Source organism: Lagenorhynchus albirostris, chromosome 7, assembly GCF_949774975.1.
Source record: "Lagenorhynchus albirostris chromosome 7, mLagAlb1.1, whole genome shotgun sequence".
In the NCBI taxonomy this organism is placed as follows: Eukaryota; Metazoa; Chordata; class Mammalia; order Artiodactyla; family Delphinidae; genus Lagenorhynchus; species Lagenorhynchus albirostris.
The window spans coordinates 8255214-8277264 of record NC_083101.1 but is presented as its reverse complement, the minus strand read 5'-3'; the positions used below and the strand labels follow the sequence as shown (position 1 = coordinate 8277264).

The window sequence follows — 22051 nt, the reverse complement described above, 5'->3', positions numbered from 1 at the left end:
GCCTTGCTCAAGCCATGCCTGTGCTCCTTGCCTCGGCCCTGCCTTATGAGGTCCCTTTCCTTTGGCGCAGGCATCGTTTTCTCTGAGCCAAGACTAGGGAGGTGTCTCTGCTCTGCACCCACATTCATGATTCCCTCCAAGAGTGCTAATCCACTCACTGAGAATGGCTCCTCTGCTCAGTGTTAGCTCCATGAAGGCAGAAATCCTTTCTTTGTCCTTGTATCTCCAGCACCTAAAAGTGCCTGGTATGTAGTAGTCATTCAATACATTTCTTTTAGGTACGTGAATGGGATTAGGTGGGTCACCCAATCAGAAAGTCAGCAGAGCCCTTCCACCTGTCAGGGTGCAGATTCCAGCCTTCTCTTCCCTTCTCCCTTCTTCCTACCTGTCTACACAACTACGTCCTTTCTGCGGAGACGAAATGTGAATTGATTCCATGATTGCTTGAGCTGAGTATGCAGAAAAGCAGCATGCAGACGAAAAACTGTTCTTTCCTGGCAAGAATTATGCTCTCAGTAACTTTCTAGTCCAGTAAATTAAACATAATTGCTAGATTTCAGAGGTCAGTTCCCCACCTATAACACAGTCATGGTATTTGGATCAATAATTTTTTGAGCCAGAGAGGTGGTAATCTAAACACACGTGATCTTGTGTTTAACAGATGCATTTGGGGGGGTTACAGGGTGAGCACTCGGGAGTCCGGCGCTGGCTGCTGTCCTGTCCTGCGCCCGCCCCCCCCTTGCCCGCCCTCTTAGCTCGGGGCCATTGGAGTGAGACCGTGTGCTTCCCTCCTCCCATAGACCACCATGCGGGACCTGTCCCAGATGCTGAAGAAAATGCCCCAGTACCAGAAAGAGCTCAGCAAGGTATGACGATCCAAAACGATCCATTCGCATCGTGAGTATAAGCAGCTGCAAAAAGGCTCCTCTACCCTTGCTGATTCAGAGAAATCCACAGGTTTTTAGTCATCTTCAGTTTTTATTAGAAAACAATGAAAGGTTGGGATAGACAGGTCATTTCCCATGATTTTCTTTTCTCCTCTTCATCTTTTTCTCTCTGTATCCTTCCAATTCCTCACCCCATGGGCCTGAGAGGGAGAGCTCGGAGGAAGTCACAATGATCTGGGAGTCACATATCGCTTCCGCCATAGAAGCGAGTCACTAAATCCACACGAAGGCGCGGGGGATTGAGCGCCACCTGCTGGAGGGAGGAGTATGAAAGGATTTGTGGGTGCCTGTGAAACCATCACCCCACCCCACCCCCATAAAGGATTTCTCCTTCCTCTTGACTCTCGTAGAAGGTGGTCTGTCCCTCTTCCCGACACACACAATTCTCTACCCAGCAGCGTCTGTGAACTGCTTGAACGCATATTTCATTACCTTTATGAGGCTGGAGACGCCTTGGTGCCTAGCACTGTGTCAGTACCTAGCAGGTGGTTAGTAGATGCTGCGCAAATCAGCGAGTGATCCCTTGACCACACGCTCTCTGCTTTGTCCTAGTATTCGACCCACCTGCACCTTGCTGAGGACTGCATGAAGCATTACCAAGGCACCGTGGACAAACTCTGCCGGGTGGAACAGGTAGGGCCTTTTCCTTCTCTTTCCGCCAGGCCCATCTATTTGCTTAACTGAATTTTAACATCTGACCTTGAACACCCTGCAGAATCATAGGAAATAGAAATGGGAAAGCCTGCTAGATCGTGTTGTCTCGACTCTCTGGAGCCAGTGCAGTTCCACACTCAATGGTAGGGACTAGATTGGTCTGGAATGCCATGCCGTTTGGATTTTGCATGTCTGACTTACCAAGCCTCCCTGGAATGGCAGAAGAGAGAGGTACACAGCGCTGAGCCCTACATTGACAGGGCTGGCTGAAGGCTGTATCCTGAATGTCTTTCCCTTCTGCCGTAGCCACACCAGCTTGGAGACCTAGAGGCTGAAAGTGGGTAGGGCAGCCGAAGGTCAGAAATTCTCCCACAGCCTCCCTGATCACAGTTGGGATCGGAGTTCTGTCCCTGTCACTGGTTTGTTTGACGTGCTTGTTTCTCTCTGCTTTCTTTTCCTCGTCTGCAAAGGGACATAACAAAGCTGCCACATTTTCCAGGAGTGTCGTGTCGAGTCACTAATCCTGGCACCACATTCCTCACACATGATAACATTTCTCAACCGGGGTCAGCTTCTAAGGGAGGGGAGGTCATCCCACGACGCCGAAGCCTCAGCCAAAGGTCCCTCTTCACAGAAAAAAGAACTCGAGTTCTCAGTGTGAGGCCAAGATTTAAATCTCCTGGTTTGATGTGACAGGCTCAGCTAGGTTTGTAAGACCAGCCCTGATTCATGGACTCTCTCCTACGGGGAAGTAGCCCTGCTGAAATTCATCAATTTCATGGGTGATGTTTGCAAACACAAGGTGTCCTCTCCAAAAGAACTTGACTCTCCAGAAGATAGGTTATCCCTAGAGCGAACGGTACAAATGCAGTTGGGATTCATCCTTGGAAGTTTACATTTTTCCAGAAGTGCCCAGTGGTATTCATTGAACTAGTCACATTAAATTTTTTTTAATTTATTTATTTATTATTTATTTTAACATCTTTAATGGAGTATAACTGCTTTACACTGGTGTTAGTTTCTGCTTTATAACAAAGTGAATCAGCCATACATATACATATATCTCCATATCTCCTCCCTCCCACCCTCCCTTTCCCACCCCTCTAGGTGGTCACAGAGCACCGAGCTGATCTCCCTGTGCTATGTAGTCACATTAAATCTGACTTTGAGACAGTGTTAGAGCCAGGTCCTGCTGAGCAGATGTCTGTTGAGGCTGCGCTGAGCTGGGAAAGGGCCTTGGAGAGGGGCCCCACCTTCCTCTGGCCCAGGCTGGGCAGAGGCCCGAGCTTGAGATCATGCTCCTTACAGACTCCTGGGATCTTTAGAGAAAAAAGGCAACCTTCCGGCAGCCTCTGTAAGAGCTGCAGAGAAAGTTGCAGCTGCTGGTCTCAGAACGAGACCAGATCGTTCTTGGTTTGCTGACACTGATGTGCTGCTTTCTCGGGCCTGTTGAGAATGGATCCGCCTCTTGCCTGAGTTGCGAGGGCGGGGCCATAGACCGTGCTTACTTCACTCTTTATCTTCAGTCCCACTCTTAGCACCCCCTCCCCCTTCATCTCCTTCAGTGGGATTTGCAGGGAGCCCATGTTTTTTCCTCCTCTCCCTGAAAGTGGTTGGAAGATTAAAAACAGAGGTTAAAATCCTAGAGTAGTTAAAACTCAGCGGGCACAGCCTTCCGTGCCACAGGGAGTGGAGCAGAAAGAGTCCAGCCAGGCGGAGGCACCTTATAATATTAAGCTTTTCACATGTGGGAAGTGCATCCCCTCAAGCCCCGATCCCTCTGTAGGGCTTTGTCCCTCTTGAGGACCTACCAGGATTGAGGCTTTCCCTGAGGAATTGGCACACGTACACTGGAACTCACCTGGAGGGAACAGCCTGCCTTTAAACAAGATGGCAAATCAGCGTGGTTTCTGGTTTTGGAAAGCGAAGCCTGGGGCTTTCCTCGGTTCTCACCGATGCCGTAGACACCAGTGCTGATTACCCCCGTTCTGATTAATTAATTGAGAGATAAGCACCTGCTGAAGACCTTCCCCCAACCAAACTAAACATCCCAGACGTTTATGGATAACCAGTTTTCTAATAGTTACCATTTGTCCAGACTGTTGCCAGAAATGGGGTCAACACGGTGTGTTTTCTGCAGGACCTGGCGATGGGCACGGATGCTGAAGGGGAGAAGATCAAGGACCCCATGAGAGCCATTGTCCCCATTCTGCTGGACGCGAATGTCAGCACTTACGACAAAATCCGCATCATCCTTCTCTACATCTTTTTGAAGAATGGTAGGAACGGTGGGAAACAGAGGAGGGCGATAGGCCCTTTCTTGGGGAAAATGAGGCAGCTGGGAGAGAGAGAACAAAGTGGAAAACTGTAAAAGACAAGGAAAAGGGAAGGAAAGGGGTGTTTAATAAGATCTGAGGGGCTCTTTACATCTGGGGAAATGTCATGTAGGCAGATCAGTTGCAACTAGAGGCTGAGTATCCCCCAGTGATTCTGGAGTTAGTCCAAGGGACAGCGTAATTCGAAGAGGACAGGGTGGGGACAGCTGGGAGAGTCTATTGGCTTTATGGCCAGCTTATTAGAGCATTTCTGCTAGATACTTTTAACTTGCCCCACATTTGTAATCTGTGCCTTTAAATAACTGATTTTAACCCACATCTGCTGCCTATAAGTGTCCATAGGTGTCCATTGTGCCAAAGATGGACACAGAGGCTCTCCTGTCCAAGCTGACTGTGATGTGGGCCAGGGGTGGTGGTGACGGCTGAGAAGCAGGAGACGGATGGAAATGTAGACCATGAAGGGCAGCTGCTGATGGTCACAGCCTGTAGGCTAGAGTGGAATTTGAGTCCTGATCTTGTCTTGTCTTAGAGTAACCTTGATGCCATGAGCGGATTGGTTCCCACTAATCCTGAAGAGGAAAAGGGGCACTGTCCCCCCAGGCACTTAGCTCTGCTTCTCAGTGTGTGATGTCCAGGGGCTGGTGTGGTGATCGGGCTTTTGTTCTCGCAGGCATCACCGAGGAAAACCTGAACAAGCTGATCCAGCACGCCCAGATCCCCCCGGAGGACAGTGAGATCATCACCAACATGGCCCACCTCGGGGTGCCCATCGTCACGGACGTGAGCACCCGCCTCGGGGGGAGGCAGAGGGGAGACGGCAGCTCTCATGTCTTCTCCCCTGACTGACTTAAGGCAGCTTACAGTACACACACTTAACACTGAGAAAGAGAAAACATAAAATCAGAGGGATGCAGGTGTAGAGGTATAAATAAAATCAAGGCGTAGCACCAGGAGCCCAGGCGGGCACATCAAGGAGGCACACACAGTCACAAAGCTGAGCTGTGTCTGTGAACCCGCCCCAAATGGGAGTCATACCAGCCCTGTCCCACGAGTCTTGAGTCAGCCTGGCTCTGCTGTAGGACATTAGACTCAGCATCTTCTGTGAGGTTGCGAACACAACGCTTAGTGCCACGCTGCCTTGCCACCTTTGGGTCTGCTTCTCTGACAATGACTCAGGACCCAGTGGGGTCAGGTGTGGGGGGCCCGACCAGCAATGAGCTCTGGAAGAGGCCTGGCGGGGGGCTCCAGGACTCTTCAGAGCCCCCCACCAGGAACCTTGCTTGTAGGCACCCCACTTCCTGCAGGGAGTCAGCTCACGCCTCCGTGCTGGTAAAGCAGGGTGTAGGTGTGCTCCTTGTGGGATCTTAGAGTCAAAAGCTTTGTTCCGGAGCCACCAGACCAGAGGCCTGTGACTGGGGGCCTTCTGGCGTTTTCAGGCCCTTGTTCACAAAGGGACCAAATGAGAACAGAGATGATTCATTCAGTGCCTCCCGTGCTGTTGAAGCAAAATCAAAGTCACACCAAAGCAGTATTTTCTCCTATAATTGACAACAAACTAACTCCCTGCATTTGTAAGAAATGGCACTTATCCATTTGACCCACGTTTGCCATTTTTCCTGGCTTTGAAGAACCAAGTTTGCTCCAGGTTCTTGGGCTGGAGCCCACGGGGCATCGTCCGGGCTTTTGCAGGAAAAGCTCCCTACTTCTTAGTCTTTGCCAGGACGGACTCCCAGAAGGGAGCCCAGGGGCCAGCGAGGCCTCGCAGGCCCAGGCGCTGACTCGGAGCCTCGGCTCGTGTGTTCGCTTTCAGTCCACGCTGCGTCGCAGGAGCAAACCGGAGCGGAAGGAGCGCATCAGCGAGCAGACCTACCAGCTCTCACGATGGACCCCGATCATCAAAGACATCATGGAGGTCAGCGTGGGCCGAGACGAGGGCACGAGGGCAGCTGGGCCCGGGGCTCTGCACCTGAGGCCTGGGGGCTTCAGCCTCCCCTGCCCTTGGGTGGGGGTGACACCCGGGGATTTGCACCCAGGCCTTGGAGGGTTCGTGCAGAGCAGCCCCAGGAGACCGTCAGATGTGGATCCTCAGATCCACACTGTTGAGCCCCACAGTAGAGACCCCTCAATGGTACTGCAGCCGAAGGAACCAAACCCGTCACAGCACCTGAAGGTCCTGTGAGTAAGGAGTGCCACGCTAAGGATGCAGCAGGGCGGGAGGGCCTCTGGAAAGAGATCCCAGCCCGTCCTCCTCTCCCGCTGCTTCCCTCCCTCAGCCCCCACATCAGCCAGAGACCCTGCCAATCGTGTTTCTGTGCAGCGCTATCCCTTGCCTGGAGTTCTCACTCTCCTTTCCACCTCCTGAATCCTGCCTTCCTGCAAAGTCCCATACACTGGCCCACCGGTCTGACCACCCAGCACCACAGAGGCCTCCCTGGACTCCCACAGCATGTGTCAGGGATGCTCTTTACATGTGTGTGCTGCTCTCTGTGTTGGCTCATCGTTTCAGACCTTGGTCCTGTGCCCTCACCTGACGTGTCCTCTGGCACCGAGCCTTGCGCATAGTAGGTGTTTCGTATCTGTGAAAGTCAGGTAGCCCAGCGGTGTCCCTTCCTCCCCTTCTTGTAGCTCGAGGTCGAGGAAACCCTGTGTAGACTCCTGACGCACCCTGGGAGCTTTGGGGTGGGAATTGGAGATGGTCTTTCCAGTTCCTGCCCTTGACAGGAGGACAGGACTGGGGTCCAGAGAATGAAAGGTCTTGGCCAGGATCCTTTTGCTAATTCATAGCAGTCCATGTGTTCCCACTGAATCGTACGTTAAAATAAATATATTTTAAGTATATATAGTGAGTCAGCTTTCTATTTTTAAAACCCACAAACCAGAAAGATGGGTGAACATGAGACATCTTGAAACCAATTATGTTTCTTTGCTTGGCAGAGTGGATCAACCGCTCTGTCTCATTCCCTCCTTTGTTCTCTGCTCCCTTTTCCTTCCCCCCACAACCCCAGTCCCCCAAAGAGACATGTGTGGGCTTCACACGGTAGCTGTTAGGAGTGTAGACTTCTCGGCAGCAGGGGGTGGGTAGCTGGATCCACCCACCAGATAATTAGGCCCTTGGGAAACTGAGGCTGTAAGGCCTCAGCTTGCCTGAGAGACTGCCCATGCCTAGTGTCTTCAAGACGGATGGCAAGGGTCAGGAGTTTATTGGACAGGATGCGACATTTATAACCTCACATGGAACATAAAAGGGTGGAAGAGAAGCAAGAAAAAATAATGCAGGTTTTTTTTTAAGTTTATTTTATTTATTGTTTTTGTCTGCGTTGGGTCTTCATTGCTACGTTTGGGCTTTCTCTAGTTGTGGCGAGCAGGGGCTACTCTTCGTTGCGGTGCACAGGCTTCTCATTGCGGTGGCTTCTCTTGTGGAGCACGGGCTCTAGGTGTGTGGGCTTCGGTAGTTGTGGCACATGGGCTCAGTAGTTGTGGCTCGGGGCCCTAGAGCGCAGGCTCAGCAGTCGTGGCGCATGGGCTTAGCTGCTCCGTGGCATGTGGGATCTTCCCGGACCAGGGCTCGAACCGATGTCCCCTGCATTGGCAGGCGGATTCTTAACCACTGTGCCACCAGGGAAGCCCAATGCAGGTTTTTTTAAAAAACTTCTCTTCAAGAGCAGACCTACAAACTTATCTCATTGTATCTGCTGGTTATGGAGCATCTGGTCCGCCCGCTCCGAGCTCAGCGTCAGGTGCCCAGCAGTGGGCAGCGGACAGGGGAGCTCTGGTTGTTGCAAAGCTGGCCATGGTTTTGGCTGAGTGACTTGTGCTTCGAATTGTCTTACCTTGATTGCGTCAGCCCTTTGCAAAGAGATGACCGGTCGATAGCTGTGTCTCTTCTTTCCAGGACACCATTGAAGACAGACTTGACACCAAGCACTACCCGTACATCTCCACCCGCTCCTCTGCCTCCTTCAGCACCACTGCGGTCAGGTGAGTGCAAGTCCCTGAGCAAGCGAGCAGGGAGCAAGCGGCACCGTGTCTGGTTGGACGGCAGCCGCACGGCAGTCCTGCTGTGACGCCTCACGACCCTCAAGAACCCTCCCACTGCTTCTCGTCACAGCCAGGGTGCAGGCCAAGTCCTTGCAGCGGCCCATGAGGCCCTTCAGCCCCTGGCTTCCCGTTCCTCCCTCACTCCCTACTCCTCCCCCACTTCAGCCACACCAGCCTCCTTGCTCTTCCCCGAACACACCAGGCTTACTTCTGCCTCAGGACCTTTGCACTTGCTTTTCCCTCTGCCTGAAATGATCTTTCCCCAGGTATCTCTGCATGGCTCACCTCTTTTCTCCTCCAGGTCTTTAATAAATTGTTACCTTCTCCCATCTTCCCTAACCACCCTGTTTAAAATTACAGTACACCAGTCTTCCTAGCAGCATTATTCCTAATAGCTCAAAAGTGGAGATGACCTAAATGTCTGTCAGCTGATGAATGGATAAAAAACACATGGTATATTCATACAATGGAATATTGTTCAGCCAAAGATAGGAATGAAATACTGATCCATGCTGTAACATGGACGAACCTTGAAAATATTATACTAAGTGAAAGAAGCCAGTCACTAAAGCCCACATACACTATGATTCCATTTATATGAAATGTCTAGAACGGGCTAGTCTCAAGACAGAAAGTAGATTGGTGGTTGCTCAGAACTGGGGATGGGGGTAAGGGTTGGGGAATGGGGAGCGACTGCTAATAGGTACAGAATTTCTTTTTGGGGTTGATGAAAATGGTCTAAAATTGATTGTGGTGATGGCTCACAATTCTGTGACTATACTGAACACCACTGAATTATACAGTTTAAATGAGTGAATTGTATGATACATGAATTATTTCTCAATAAAGTGTTACAGAAAATAGTGAAAAAATTGTAGCACCCCAACTTCCTGTCTCCCTTCCCTGCTTTTTCTCCATAGATTACACCACCGCTTAGTGTGCTGTTAGTATTTACCTTGTTTACTGCCAGTCTCCCCCGACTAGAATGTCAGCCTCCTGAGGGCAGGGATTCGTGTCTGTTTTATCCTCAGTGCCTAGAACAGAGCCTGGAATGGAGTAGGCACTTGGTGTATTCTGTCTTCACTTTTCATTCATTAGTTAATTTTAGTAACTAAGAAAGGGATGAATACGTCATCTGCATAGAGCCACATTTCTCAGATTCCTCCTTGATGGAAACATAGATGATGGAAACATGGATGCCTTGGGTCTGTTGAGTTTCTGCCACGTACCTGGTGATGCTCAGATGTTTCTCAGCTTGGAGATGTGGGCAGACAGCAATCCATGCTTCCATCTCTGGGTTCTCCAGCCCTCTGTGTTTTCTTGGCCACCCATGAGGCCTTGTGCATATGTTTTCGAAAGCTCTTGCTCTTGTTCACCACCTTGCCATGTTCATCCAGAAGCTTTTCCTGTTATGCTCTGCAGGCCACATCTCCACAGCCAGTCCCTGGGACTCTCAACACGAGGCACACATTTTGCCTCCAGAATCTCTTCTCTGCCTCCCTCGTGTGTGTGGCCCAGGCTCCCAGGGTAACACTTTTCAATACATGTGCCTCTACTATACTAGTACTTTGCCCGCCCGTCTTCTCTCTCCACCGCCCCCCCTTCTGTCGTCACTCTCAGGCCTGCATGATGCCAGTGGAGGCCAAATGTTTATTGCCAGCATTGGAGTGAAATACAAAATCCCACACAGTACCACAGCCAGGCTGGTTGACAATGGCAGACAAACATGATTGCACAGGCAAAAAAAAGTGACTGTGAGGTCCTCTGGGCTGGCCTTTGTGATGTGGAAAGTGGCTTTAATGCTGTCCTAAGTCAGGAAGAAGGGTAAAGATTCCACTGTTCAGAGAAGACTTGCTCTCCTCGTTCTGTTTCAAATTTATCCGAATTTAATTGATAATTTAGATGACATGGACAAATGCATTTTATAAATTGCAAAAATGGACAATTAAAAAATAGAAACTCAGTGACCCCTATTAACTTTTTAGTTACTTTCAAAACTTCCACAAAAGAGATTCCCAACCAAATGGATGCAATGGTGAATTCTTCTGGTATTTTATGAAGAAACCACTCAACATGAACACATTTGCAGATAACAGAAAGAGAGAAGAAACTTTCCCACTTATTTTATGAGTACATGATCCTAAAAGCAAATCTGAAAATGGCATTAAATAAAACTTCCCTCAAGCACAGAGAGGCAAATGTTATAGATAAAATATTAGCAAACTAAACCCAGTGGCATATACAAGGAGCAATGCATCTTGCTGAAGCGTTTGAGGAAATGCAAGGCTGATTTAACACTTTAAAATCCTCAACGTAATTCTCCACACAAGAAAAAATATATATGATCTTCTTAAGAGATGGCCCCTCATTTTGTTTTGATTTTTGTTTTGTTTTCCCCATTTTCTTAGCCTGGAAGCAACCAATTTCTCATTGTTTCCAAGGACAAGGTGAAGGCCCATTGAGGGAAGCCGGGGCCAGGAGTGGGGGGGCACCTGGGGAACTGTCCTGCCACTGAGATGCCTGTCGTTCAGGAGTCAGTTCCGTGTCACCTCCTCCAGGAAGCCTTCCCCAGTGATGCCCAGTCGGCACTTGAAGTCCCTCCCCCGTGTTTGTTCCCACGGCACTGAGCTCCTCTCCTTGGGGCGCGATGCAGACCCCCATCCTCCTGCCACCCTCCTCGCCCCACCCGCCCCAGTTAAGCCTGAGCTCTTGGATGGCAAGAGCCACATGTCACTCAGGTCAGCTCCTCGGTGCTGGGGCGGCCCCAGCCCAGTGAGGCGCCTGGTGCACATCTGTCCAGTGAATCAATGTGCCGGCTACAGACAGGCCCTGGACTCTGTGGTCCCTGCTCCCTCCAGCAGAGTGTCCCAGACAAGCCCAGAACTGTACAACTCGGGGGAGACACCGGGACCAACATCATGTGGGTGAAGCTGCTGAACGTCCCGCTTTAAAGCCGATCTGAACCCGTCTGTTGCCTGCATGACGGGGTCACAGCACAGGCGCTCATAGTGATTCTTCTCCCGGCAGCCAAAGTGCTTGATAATTTGCACTGCAGTTCAGTTCAGCCAACACTCGCTAAGCGTCTACTCTGTTTCGGTCACTGGTGTACAGAACGAGTGTGTAACACGTCACGGAGGTATGAAGTATAAATGCTGTGGATGCAGATAAACATGATTAATATCTTTCTCTCTCCCTCTCCCTCCCCCTCTCTCCTGCCCCAGCGCCCGCTATGGGCACTGGCATAAGAATAAGGCCCCAGGGGAGTACCGCAGTGGTCCTCGCCTCATCATCTTCATCCTGGGGGGCGTGAGCCTGAATGAGATGCGTTGTGCTTACGAGGTGACCCAAGCCAACGGAAAGTGGGAAGTGCTCATAGGTGAGTGGGGCGTGTTTTCTAGAGGGAAGGGACCGCTTCACTGCACTTGGACTCCATTCCATGCTTTGGTGTTTCATTCTGTCTTCGGTTCTCTGTTGCCCCTGAAAAACTTAAGTCTCTAGACACGTTTGTGGACGGCAGACGCTGACGAGCGAAGAGTTCCTTCCTCATGTCTGCACTGTGTCTCTTGACGAGTGGCAGCCCCATGTGGCGGGAAGAGCCTGGTCACAGATTCCAAGAGACCCAGGCTGATATTCCTGCTCTGCCACTGCCACGTGGGTCACCTCGAAAGTGCCTCTCCTCTCCACGCTGTTATTTCCTTACCCACGAAAACGGGGTTAAGAGCACCCACTTACAGCCTGAACTAGGCCTGGTGCTGGCCCGGGGCTGGGGGGTGGGGGGTAGGGTGGTGTCAGTTTCCTGGCCTCCAGCCTCACGTCCAGAAGACGCTCAGTGAACGGACGGTAAATGATTACCGGCTCCTTTACCTGTCAGTTGGAGACGCACAGACGAGGAGTGAGAGCAGATGCTGCCTGAAACATACTGGCCTGACTCCTGCGCTCTGCTGAGGGTTCCCCCAGCCAGTTGCTGCTACTTCAGGGTCTGTCATACCCCTTCTGGTTATTTCCTGCTGGCTTTCCAGAAGAAAGGAAGCAACTTATAAGAGCTGACTTAAGGCAGCAGGAGAAGATTTTTCTCCTTTTTCATGCCTACAGGAGCTTCTCCAATTTCTCGGCTGGAAGAGGAAGAGTGAGCTGAGAAAAATCTTGCTTTCTCCAGATGCCTTCCTTTTGTCCCATCTTGCCCTTAACAAAATGGAGTTGCACCTGCCCAGAGTACCTCTTAACATTGATTGGCAAGAGGTGATCAGCACCTACTGCCCTGGCTGGGCCCCGCCCTTGCCCCGATCTCAATAAGATGTGTCAGTTTTATACCTCCACTTTGGGGGGACCAAGGCGCAGTGCCCCCCAAGCTCTCAGAGTGAGCAGGTTCTGCAGACCAGTCCATGTGGCCGTTCCTGGGTGTATCAAGATGGAGCTGGCATTGTCTTCGCAACCTGCGTTCCAGATACCACCATTCATTGGGGAGCTCGCACCTCCCCCTCCCCTCCCCACTCCCGGAAGCCTCCCCTGTCTGGTCACCGTTTCTCTCTGTGTTCTTTCCTTTCTGGCTACGTGGGACCCCGTGCCAGAGCTCTCGGTGTTCCCTGCTTGCGTACGTGTTGCATGAGCGTGTTGGCTAACTCTCTGCTGAAACACAGCTTTCCTGGGCAGAAGCCGTCACAGCCAGGCTTCCCTGTAACCCCCTCTTCCACGCTGGCCCGACCCGAGGTTCCCTGTTGGGAGGTGGAGACCCGGGGAGACAGGGTCGCCCCTGCGGATCGGTGGAGAGGCCTGGTGCAGACCGCTGACGCCCGCTGTGTGGCCCCGCCCGCTCTGTGCATGCCGGGCGTCCTCGTGGCCCATGTGCGCATGCGCCGCGTGTGCACGGCGTGTGCTCCGCGCGTGCGCATGCGTCTCGCTCTCTCGCACCTCATTGGCTGCATAAAACGTAGGCCTAAGTTGGCATGTTCCGGTAACGTACCTTTGTTCAAGCAGTCAGCCGGCCTCTGTTCTCCCGCAGGTTCTACTCATATTCTCACTCCCACCAAATTTCTCATGGACCTGAGACACCCCGACTTCCGGGAGTCCTCTAGGGTATCTTTTGAGGATCAGGCTCCAACAATGGAGTGAGAGCCAAAGAAACAAAGTAAAAGCAGCTTATTACAGAAAAGAAACTCTTCCACTCCGAAGGGTTTTCTTTGATTTATTCCGTCACTCTTTTTATTTTTCCCTTTTCCGTTTATTATTTATTTGATTTCTTTTAACGAGAAAATGCTTGCAGTTCTTAACACCGATTGAAAATGTGTCCGATGCTGCCCTCACCAACCCTACCCTGAGCCCCACTGGGCTCCAGCTCGCTCATGCCTTGGGTTACCTGTCGCCCAGTCAGACAGCTGCAGCCCTCTGGGCTTTAGACCAGAAACAATCACAACTGCTGTGCACAGTCCTCCAGAGGGAGCTGGACATGGAGGGATGCCACAGGCGCTGTGCCCCAGCCTGCTGGTCCCGGGGTGAATTTGTGGGCACAAGGCAGAGAACACCAGGCAGCCTCCAGGTTGTGATGTGGTGTGGGAACTTGAGAGTGAGACCAACAGGTGTTCAGGGGACAGTCCTGTCCAAGGCAGAACTCCAGTGGAGATGCCAGTTGGCACACGATCATGAGGAAAGCTTGGCAGAGGGCGTTAGGGTAGACTCCCAGTCAGTGGTAGTTAGATATGTCAATACCTTTTTCCCAGGACAGACATTTATCCTGAGGAACAATTTCTAAGGGGTGATGGGGTCATAAGCCACCTTGTACATGGCGAACTCCAGCCACCGGTGGAAAGAGCTCATGTCTCCTGTTCCTCTGGGAAAAACAGCACTTAACAGTCATTTGCTCTTTCAGTAATTGCTTTTTATTTTAATTCTCCTGTGGATCCTTTCAAAGGTTGAGAATCATACCCCTCTCTCTCATTGGAGTTTCCTGGTCAGATTGAGAGCCTTTGGGTAGAAATCTGTTCTCCACGCTATGTGCTGTTTATATTTTTTAATTTTTTAATTTTTTTTTTTGGCGGTATGCGGACCTCTCACTGTTGTGGCCTCTCCCGTTGCGGAGAACAGGCTCCGGACGCGCAGGCTCAGCGGCCATGGCTCACGGGCCCAGCCGCTCCGCGGCATGTGGGATCTTCCCGGACCGGGGCACGAACCCGTGTCCCCTGCACCGGCAGGCGGACTCTCAACCACTGCGCCACCAGGGAAGCCCTATGTACTGTTTTTAAAGAGCGTCTTCTCTCCCACCATGCTTGTGCCTTTATCTCAGTTACCCGGGAACCCCTTGTCAGTTTGGCAGATTACCCAAGTTTTATTCTTGTGCTCATTCCTTCCTCTCTCTTTCCACCCTTCTTTTGTGCTGGAAATCTCCCCTGACCTGTTCAGATGGCAGACTGACCCTGAAGACCTCACTGCACCATTAGTCATTCTTTAGTTTCATTACACATTCTGTGATGAGGCCACGTCTTGCGTACCTGACTTCGTCTACTCTGTTGAGGATGCACCCTAGAAATGTCCCCACCCCCACCCCGGGCTGAAACGTGGCCCTGTGAGTTACAGAGTGTGAGTCACCTGTCAGTGAGCAGCGGACAGGCATGGACTCTAGCCTCAGCTTGGCCACAAGCACCTGTGTGACTGGGGGAGGTCGTTCCCACTGGGTCACAGCACACAGAACACAGGGCGGCTGGATGGCAGGGCCCGAGGCTGCTCGCGCTCTGTAATGCAGTCGTTCCGTTGGTGGCTCAAACCAGGCAGCCCTACGCACCCTGGCACTCTCTGGCGACCCTTGGGGGAATGGACATCAGAACCCTGGCTGGGTAACATCAGAAGCGTGCTTGTTTTTATAAAGAGAATAAGCTCCATCCACGAAGGGCTCTAAAGGTCTGCACCGGAGGCTGTGCTGTTTAGCTCCTCTTTCTTCGCCTGGGCCGGAGGTAGCTGCCCCAGGGCAGTAGGGAGATGAGAAGCAGCAAGTGGTCGTGAGCCAGGACAGCGGGGCTGGCTGTGGCCCCGGGCTACCTGCCATCCTGCCCAGGCTGCCTTCACCCTAGAAAGCGAGGCCACTGGGTGGTCAATAAAAGTGACTTTAAAAACAGCCGTTGTTCAGCAGCACCTTGGTAGGTTCGTAATCAGAGGCATCTGGTTCTTGTGCAGATGGCAGGTAGGTGGACGGCATTTGCTGCAAGATGTATTTCGAGGCTTCTCAAAGGACAAATGAGCAATGACAGACCACTTGCAGAGTCAGAAAGAATCACAAACCCAGACCCAGGGGCTCCTGCTAGGATTCATTCTGGGACTCCCTGCTTTGGGAGATGCCTCTTCTTTGCACGCTGCTTCCTCTGTTTTATGTTCAACCAACAGAGAGGCCTCCGCTGCCATCAGAGCAGAGCGAGCACTAACAGACTCTGGCTGTTTGCTCCTGGCTTCTGAAATGCTTTGTTGAACAGTGTTGGATTTTAGAGAGTTCAGTTAAGAAAAAGTGAGGCACAAAGCCCTCATACCAGGGAGGTCAGAAAGCAGGTGAGCCTTCCGACTTGCCCACTTCTGTTGCGATTGTCCAGGTGACCAAAGCTGAGGACACTGCAGGGCGTTAGCGAGGCTGGGTGGTCTCCTCCCCCACATTGGTGTTTGCAGGAACTTAGCTTTTAAGGGATGGGTTTCCCCTGCTCAGCAGTGAACGAGCGTCTGCGTGGGCCCTGTGTGGGTACCAGTGCTGTGTTCCATCCTCCTGGCCCCTCTCTCTCCTCCCGGCCCCTCTCTGTCCTGGAGCCGAGGCTGGCTCCCCAGGGCTGGGCTGAAGGGAGTGGGCATGGATAACTGAAGTGCACAGATGCCACCAAGCCTTGGCTCAGTGCCCACTAATCAATCCATCATTTCTCTCAACTGTCTAAGAAATGAAATCTCTTTTATTATTTTTTTTTGCGGTACGCGGGCCTCTCACTGTTGTGGCCTCTCCTGTTGCGGAGCACAGGCTCCGGACGCGTAGGCTCAGCGGCCATGTCTCACGGGCCCAGCCGCTCCGCATCATGTGGGATCTTCCCGGACCGGGGCGCGAACCCGTGTCTCCTGCATTGGCAGGCGGACTCTCAACCACTGCGCCACCAGGGAATCCCTGAAATGAAATCTTTTGATTAGATCTTCACCTCGGTGCTCTAGGTGGTTTATGTTAAAAGTACTGACCATTAGGGCATGTCCAGGAGGCCTCAGGAGCTGATGAAAGGGCGCCGAAAGGCTGGCTTAGACCTATTACAGAGCACTTAACACGGGAGAGTATTTGTTTTTTTTATTATGTTGAGTACTTTGCTTTATTCTAGATCGGGGTCAGATAAGTTTCATTTTTCAGTGGGACTCAGATTTGAATCTGAACGCAGAGCTGATCCAATGCCCAGCTGCTTTTTCAGCGTTCCCTTACACAGCCCCTCCTGGGGCAGGAAGCCACAGGGCCCCCAGAATTGAGAGCAGTGGCATGGCTTCTGGGCCTGGCTGTGCCACGGACACGCCTCACCACGCTGGGCGTCTTGGATGTGGGTGGGCAAAACCACTGTCTTCCATGTCTGACAGATCATCAAACTCACCTGGGCTGCTCTTAAATATCCAATTTAAACCTGTCGTTCACCGGTACTGCCCTCAGTAGTCTGAGTCAGCAGGACTGTTTCAGCCAAAGCCAGGACAGCTTGACCAGCTGATCTGTGGGAACTCCTGTGGTTTTCAGGCGCCGTCCATGAGGAAGGAAGGATTTTGTCCTGGCGGAGGTCAGTGTGTCTGGCCCCCAGCTTTGACAGTCTGGATGACTTTGTTTTGGAGACCACCGTTCACGGTTCAGTGTTGCAGTTATGTAGAATAAGAGGGACCCTCAGAGCAGTAGAACCCACTTGCTGTTCTAGAGGGCCTACATGGTCAGCCACATGTGGGTTCAAGTGAGAACATTTGCAATGTGTGTGGTGGTGAGAAGCTTGACCAGGGTATTGAAGCGATACAGCTGATTGTGTGGCAAGAATTGGCCCTCAGGTGATTCGGATTAACACCAGCTGGTTTGCATCCTTTAAAGAGACCAGGTATTGATAGGTAGGGCCCAGGACCGTGACTGTTGCCTGATACTGCTGGTCCTGGAAGTCTTCTGCTTTCGGTCAAAGATTGGGAACACCAGATGGTCAGCAATCAGATAATATCCGGAAGTTCTGAAGCGTGGATTCCTTCACCTCCTTCTGGCCTCCCTCCAAGTCCTGAATCTGCACATAAGCAAGGGTAGGGGACACCTTGGCGGCAAGGGAGGACGTTAGGGACAGTTTCTCTGGCACATGCATTGCCTTAACCTAGGTAGCCCCCAAGCTAATCCCCCGCACGGAGTTCCCAGCAGCTGTCTTTCAGGTATAGACACTCAAACTGCTGCATCGAGTTGAGATTTGGAAGGCTTTCATTCTGCCAGTGGTTCTGGTCAGAATTTGGTAACGTTTATCCCTGTTTCCTCATTTGTGGAGCAGCCTGTGACCTTTAGGACTAGTAGAAAGATTGATAAGGTCACAGAAATGAGTGTCTTCGGGGGAGAGGGGGACACACTGCTGAAACCGGTGTCACATTTGCCAAAGGAGCCTCGAGTCTGCAGAATGAGTCAGCTTTGGGCGCAGGGGCTGGCGCAGGCTGCACTCTCAGGGCATCCCACTCCGCACCTCGGGGAAGTAGCTGGGGACTGGTTCCTCACTCAGCGGGCCCTGGTGGGGGCTGGGGCTTGAGCTGCAGAGAACAGGATGTTGAGGAGCCTCTCACACCAGAGAGGGCTTCACCAGTGTTCTCCTGGTCTGGACTGACCAGGAAGGCTCCAGGCTGCAGTGCCAGCAATCACAGGTCAGCTGAGCAAGTAGCGGTCAAAGGCATAGGGACCCTGGTATTTGGAATCACTCCCAGCAAGCCAGCCAGAGCCTTCTTTTGCCTGCCCTCAGGGTGGAAAATCTGGCATCCCGTGGTTTCTGGTCCCCTCCTCATGTGAAGGCCCACTCACTTGGCCGCATCTCCAGGGAGGCACATTTTCAAGTACGGGTCTCTTTTGTTCAGTTCTTCTCTCTTCTCTCTTCTCTCGGGATCTCTTTCTTTGAAGCCTACTGCTGCATGCATGCAGGCCTCATGCTCACGCGCCAGTCACTCCTGTTCTGTTTAAGTCCATGTCCAAACCACACGATCCATGCATCTTTTTTTACTGCACTTACGAGATCTCTCTCTCTCCTTATGAAAAAGGACTTCATTTTTTTTTTTCTGTTTTCTTTTTTCTTTTTGCAGTAGAAGTATATCTAATTCCATTAGCTTAAATTTTTGCAAGCATTTCTAACCTCTTACAATGCGCGGTCTCTGCCAAGGTAAGGCCTCAGGTACCCCGGCCCTTCCCCCTTCACACCTGAGGTCCCTCCCACCACGCAGTCCCAGCCAGCGGGCTCCCGGAAGGCAGTGGCTTCCCCCAGGGCTCTGCCCGTCCACTCTTCCTCCCTACCTGCACCACTCTTACCACACACAGTCCCCCCTGCTAACCCCTGCCCCATTGCCAGCCTCTTCCCCGGCTGTGTGGTTTGGAACTTCTCTCCCTGGCTTCACCTTGAGTTCAGGAGAGAATTAGAAGTGCAGCTGCCCTGTCCCCTGGCAGACGGCAGCGCTGAGCACTGATGGAGAGGCGGGCTTCTTCCTTGGTACAGCCCGGGACCCTGCCCAAGCCAGAGGGTGTGTTCTGTTTATCCACAGCCCTCACATGCCTCCCAGGCCTACTGTGACAAGGCCCCAAACCCCAGTCCCCAACCCCTCCCTGCATCTGGGTGGGGGAGGGGGAACGGCTACAGCTCTGGGGATAGAACAGGGCAGGAAAGGGGAAAGTGTTCGAAACCGGAGCTGGCAAGCTCACCGTCTTTTCTGCCTTCCTCCAGGATCCACGCACATTCTCACCCCACAGAAACTGCTGGACACGCTGAAGAAACTGAATAAAACAGACGAAGAAATAAGCAGTTAAAAAATAAGCCACGCCTCCAAAAAACGAACCCTCTCCCCAGAGTGCTCGCAGCCCTGACCACCGCTGACCGCCTCGGTTCCTTTGCTGACCCCCTTCTCCCTCCATCGCCTGCCCCAGCCCTGCACGCCCGGCCGGCACTGTCGCCAGCTGCGTTCTCGTGTTTGGTGATGCCCTCTTCTCGTTTGAAACAAAATAATGCATTGTGTTTTTTTTTAAAAAAAGAGTACCTTCTAGATGTATCCTGGAGATGTTCGGTGTGAGGGACGTGCTGCTGGAGGGTTTCTGAACTGCTTAGGATGATGAATGGACACCTGCTCCCCATTGGTCATGATTTTATGACCTTGTACATAAGCCAGCGTGACGTGTGCACATTGCTTGCGTATGGGAAGGTAGATGTTTGGGTGTTTTTAAAAACCCGTTTGGGATTGTTCCTGTTCTTGTTGGGAATCACTGAGATGTCCGTTTTGGGAGTATTTTAAACTGAGGATTAATCTGTTACCTTCACTCCAGTTCCTACCCCTCAGTGCCAGCTCTGATCCAGATAAGCTTGGAGGTGAAGCTCAGATGACATCTCGAGAGGTTTGAGCTGGAGTCGACCTCTGCTCTCCCCAGGGGGCTCGTTCGCCCCCTCCCCCGTGCTGGAGGTAGGGGCTGGGGGCGTCCACGGGAAGTCAGGCTGGGTGCCTGTCGTGGCTCCCTCCCTGGCCGCTGCCGCAGCGCTGTGATCCTGTTCTGTGGTCTGTCACTGTCCCCAGATGAGTGAGGAGCAAGCTCCCATCGGGGACCTGGGTCCCTTGGAGAAGCAGTCAGACCTGGTCCTTCAGACCAGATGCCATCTTTCCCCAGGCACCACCCCCGACAGAGCTGCTCTCAGCAGGGTCAGCCTGGGTAGGGCTCACGGGACAGGAGCGAACCAGAGCAGAGTGAGTTCCGCAGGCTCCTGGTCAGAGGTCCCTTTCCTGTAGAGCACTGTCTGTGCCCCTGACACTTCAAACCACCTGAAGAGTAGCCCAGTGGATTTATCCAGACCCTGATCCCACTCAGGTTGTCCTCCGTTTAAGATACTTGCTAATACTTTATTTTGTGTAGTGTGGGGTCATATGTCGTCGTGCTTGTAAGAGAAAACGATCATTTTATTCTCTGTATAAAAACGTAGCTGTATAAGGCTTAGCTCTGATGCAGACATTAAAGAAGCAAATGCGGGAAGGACGTCTCGTCGCCCTCAGGACTCAGCAGCTCGTTCTCCGGAAGGGAGCGCACTATTTGTTCTGCTGCTGTTGTGAACTATAATGAACAGTGGAAGTCACAAAAATGTCCCGCGCCCACCCCCACCCACCCCCTTAGCCCCTGCAAACCCTGTGTGTATATTACTGTCTTGTGGCATCGTCATTGCAAACGTGCTGTGTGCTAGTTCTCCGCAGCCCTCGCTTCCCTTTCAGAATATACTCCTCACCCGCCCCGTTAGATGCATCGTGGCATTCTCTTCTCAAGGCTTTGAAATCTCCCCTTTGCACTCAGATTAGTTTTCAGGTCTGTCTCCCTTCCCCCCCTTACAAGATCTCATTTCCTTAGGACAGACTGTAGGGACCTGCCTTGGTTTGTTTCTTCTTGTTACTGCTTGTTTTGTCCCCTGCCCTTGACCAAACGATCGATGCTCATGCTTCAGGACCTTGTTTGTCCGACATGTCGGTTTTCCTTTCTCTGTTATTTATATAAAAATAATTTATCAAAAGGATATTTAAAAAAAAAAAAGCTAGTCTGTCTTGAAACTTGTTCACCTTGAAATTATCAGAATCTCAGTGTTTGAAAGTATTGAAGCACAAACATGTATCATCTCTGTACTGTTCTGTACTAAAGCACTCGAGTCTAATAAATAAATCAGCGCCCATTCACGGTGTCCAGGGTGACTCGCGGCCTGGTTTTACTTTGGGGAGCGGAAGGAGAAAGGCTTTGTCAGTGGTCCACTGGGGAGGAGCCCAGCCACCCCTGGCTGTGGCTCGGAGCCTTCCGGATCCATTCACTGTTACTTGCATTAGGATCTAGAGCTACCTGGAGTCTGGAGACGGTCCATGAAGTGTGTTCTACACTGCCTGAGACCAGGCAGTTCTTCCAGCGTCCTGTGTCTCTGTATATAGAATGTCTCTGTCTTGGCAGGTGGCGCCCCACTCGAGCATGTGGTACCAGTGCATTTCGGGCACGTGATGAGGTCATTTTATCTGCGTTACTGCTGTCCTCCTCCATTCCTGCCGCCACACCATCTAGCCTTCGGATGAACTTATTTCCAGATCTGAAAAGTGTATCCTGCCGGTCATGAAGCCTGTTGGTGACCTGGAGAGACTGTGATGAGTTTGGTCCCAGTGGGGAGGGGACCCTTAAGTTAGGGTTGGAGTCATACTGGAAACCTGCTAGAATACTGGGCGCAGGGGTGTGGGGTTCTTTGTAGGAACTTCCGTTTCTACCCTTTTGTCCCCAGTCACCCTCTCATTCAAATTCTGATCTCCCTCATACTGTTAAGAAATCCAAGTCAGGGCCAGTTGGCGGAAGGTGCATCTCCACAGCCAGGCTATTGTCTGGTGAGACTTGCCGTAAGGGAGGTAATGATGACATTTATTGAGTCCCTGCTCCTTGTCAGGCCCCCTTGTATACCTTGTCTTTTGGGTGGGTGCTCTCCCCATTTTACAGATGAAGGAGCTGAATGGAATTCCCTGGCGGTCCAGTGGTTAGGGCTCCACACTTCCACTGCAGGGGGCATGGGTTTGATCCCTGGTCGGGGAACTAAGATCCCGTGTGTCACAAAGCTCACTCCAGCAGGAAAGCATCAGACTCTCATTTTCTTAAATTAGTAGTTGCCTCACTGGTACCCAGAATGCCTTGGAGTGAGATCCAAGATCAGAATTCTTCAATTCTAAATTGTTCTAAACTGAGTTTACATTAAAGCAAAGCCAGTGCTGTCTGCTCCTTCTCCCCGGGGCCGTGTGTCCGCGCCAGGCCCACGGTAGTGGCTTGTTAGTCTCTCTAACTGTTCCTGACATCGTTTGACCCGGGGTCTCTGGCGCCTCTTTCCATTCCACCCCCTCACCACC

The 22051-nt window shown here is 51.8% G+C and overlaps 1 protein-coding gene across 3 annotated transcripts in view; it reads left to right on the top strand.

Annotated features, from left to right (window-relative positions):
* The window catches only part of STXBP1 (syntaxin binding protein 1), a 71498-nt gene extending 50638 nt beyond the window's left edge, over window positions 1–20860 (top strand). Inside the window, exons 12-19 of one of the 3 annotated variants that reach the window (XM_060154301.1) lie at window positions 801–866; window positions 1500–1580; window positions 3742–3880; window positions 4608–4717; window positions 5748–5849; window positions 7830–7915; window positions 11197–11351; window positions 18886–20860. In XM_060154301.1, coding sequence (XP_060010284.1) covers window positions 801–866; window positions 1500–1580; window positions 3742–3880; window positions 4608–4717; window positions 5748–5849; window positions 7830–7915; window positions 11197–11351; window positions 18886–18968 — 822 coding nt within the window. In that variant the 3' untranslated portion in view covers window positions 18969–20860. Of the gene's footprint in view, window positions 1–800; window positions 867–1499; window positions 1581–3741; window positions 3881–4607; window positions 4718–5747; window positions 5850–7829; window positions 7916–11196; window positions 11352–12974; window positions 13242–18885 lie in introns of those variants that run through there. The other 2 variants (XM_060154300.1, XM_060154302.1) reach the window with 2 other exon arrangements.
* Window positions 20861–22051: the final 1191 nt, after the last annotated feature.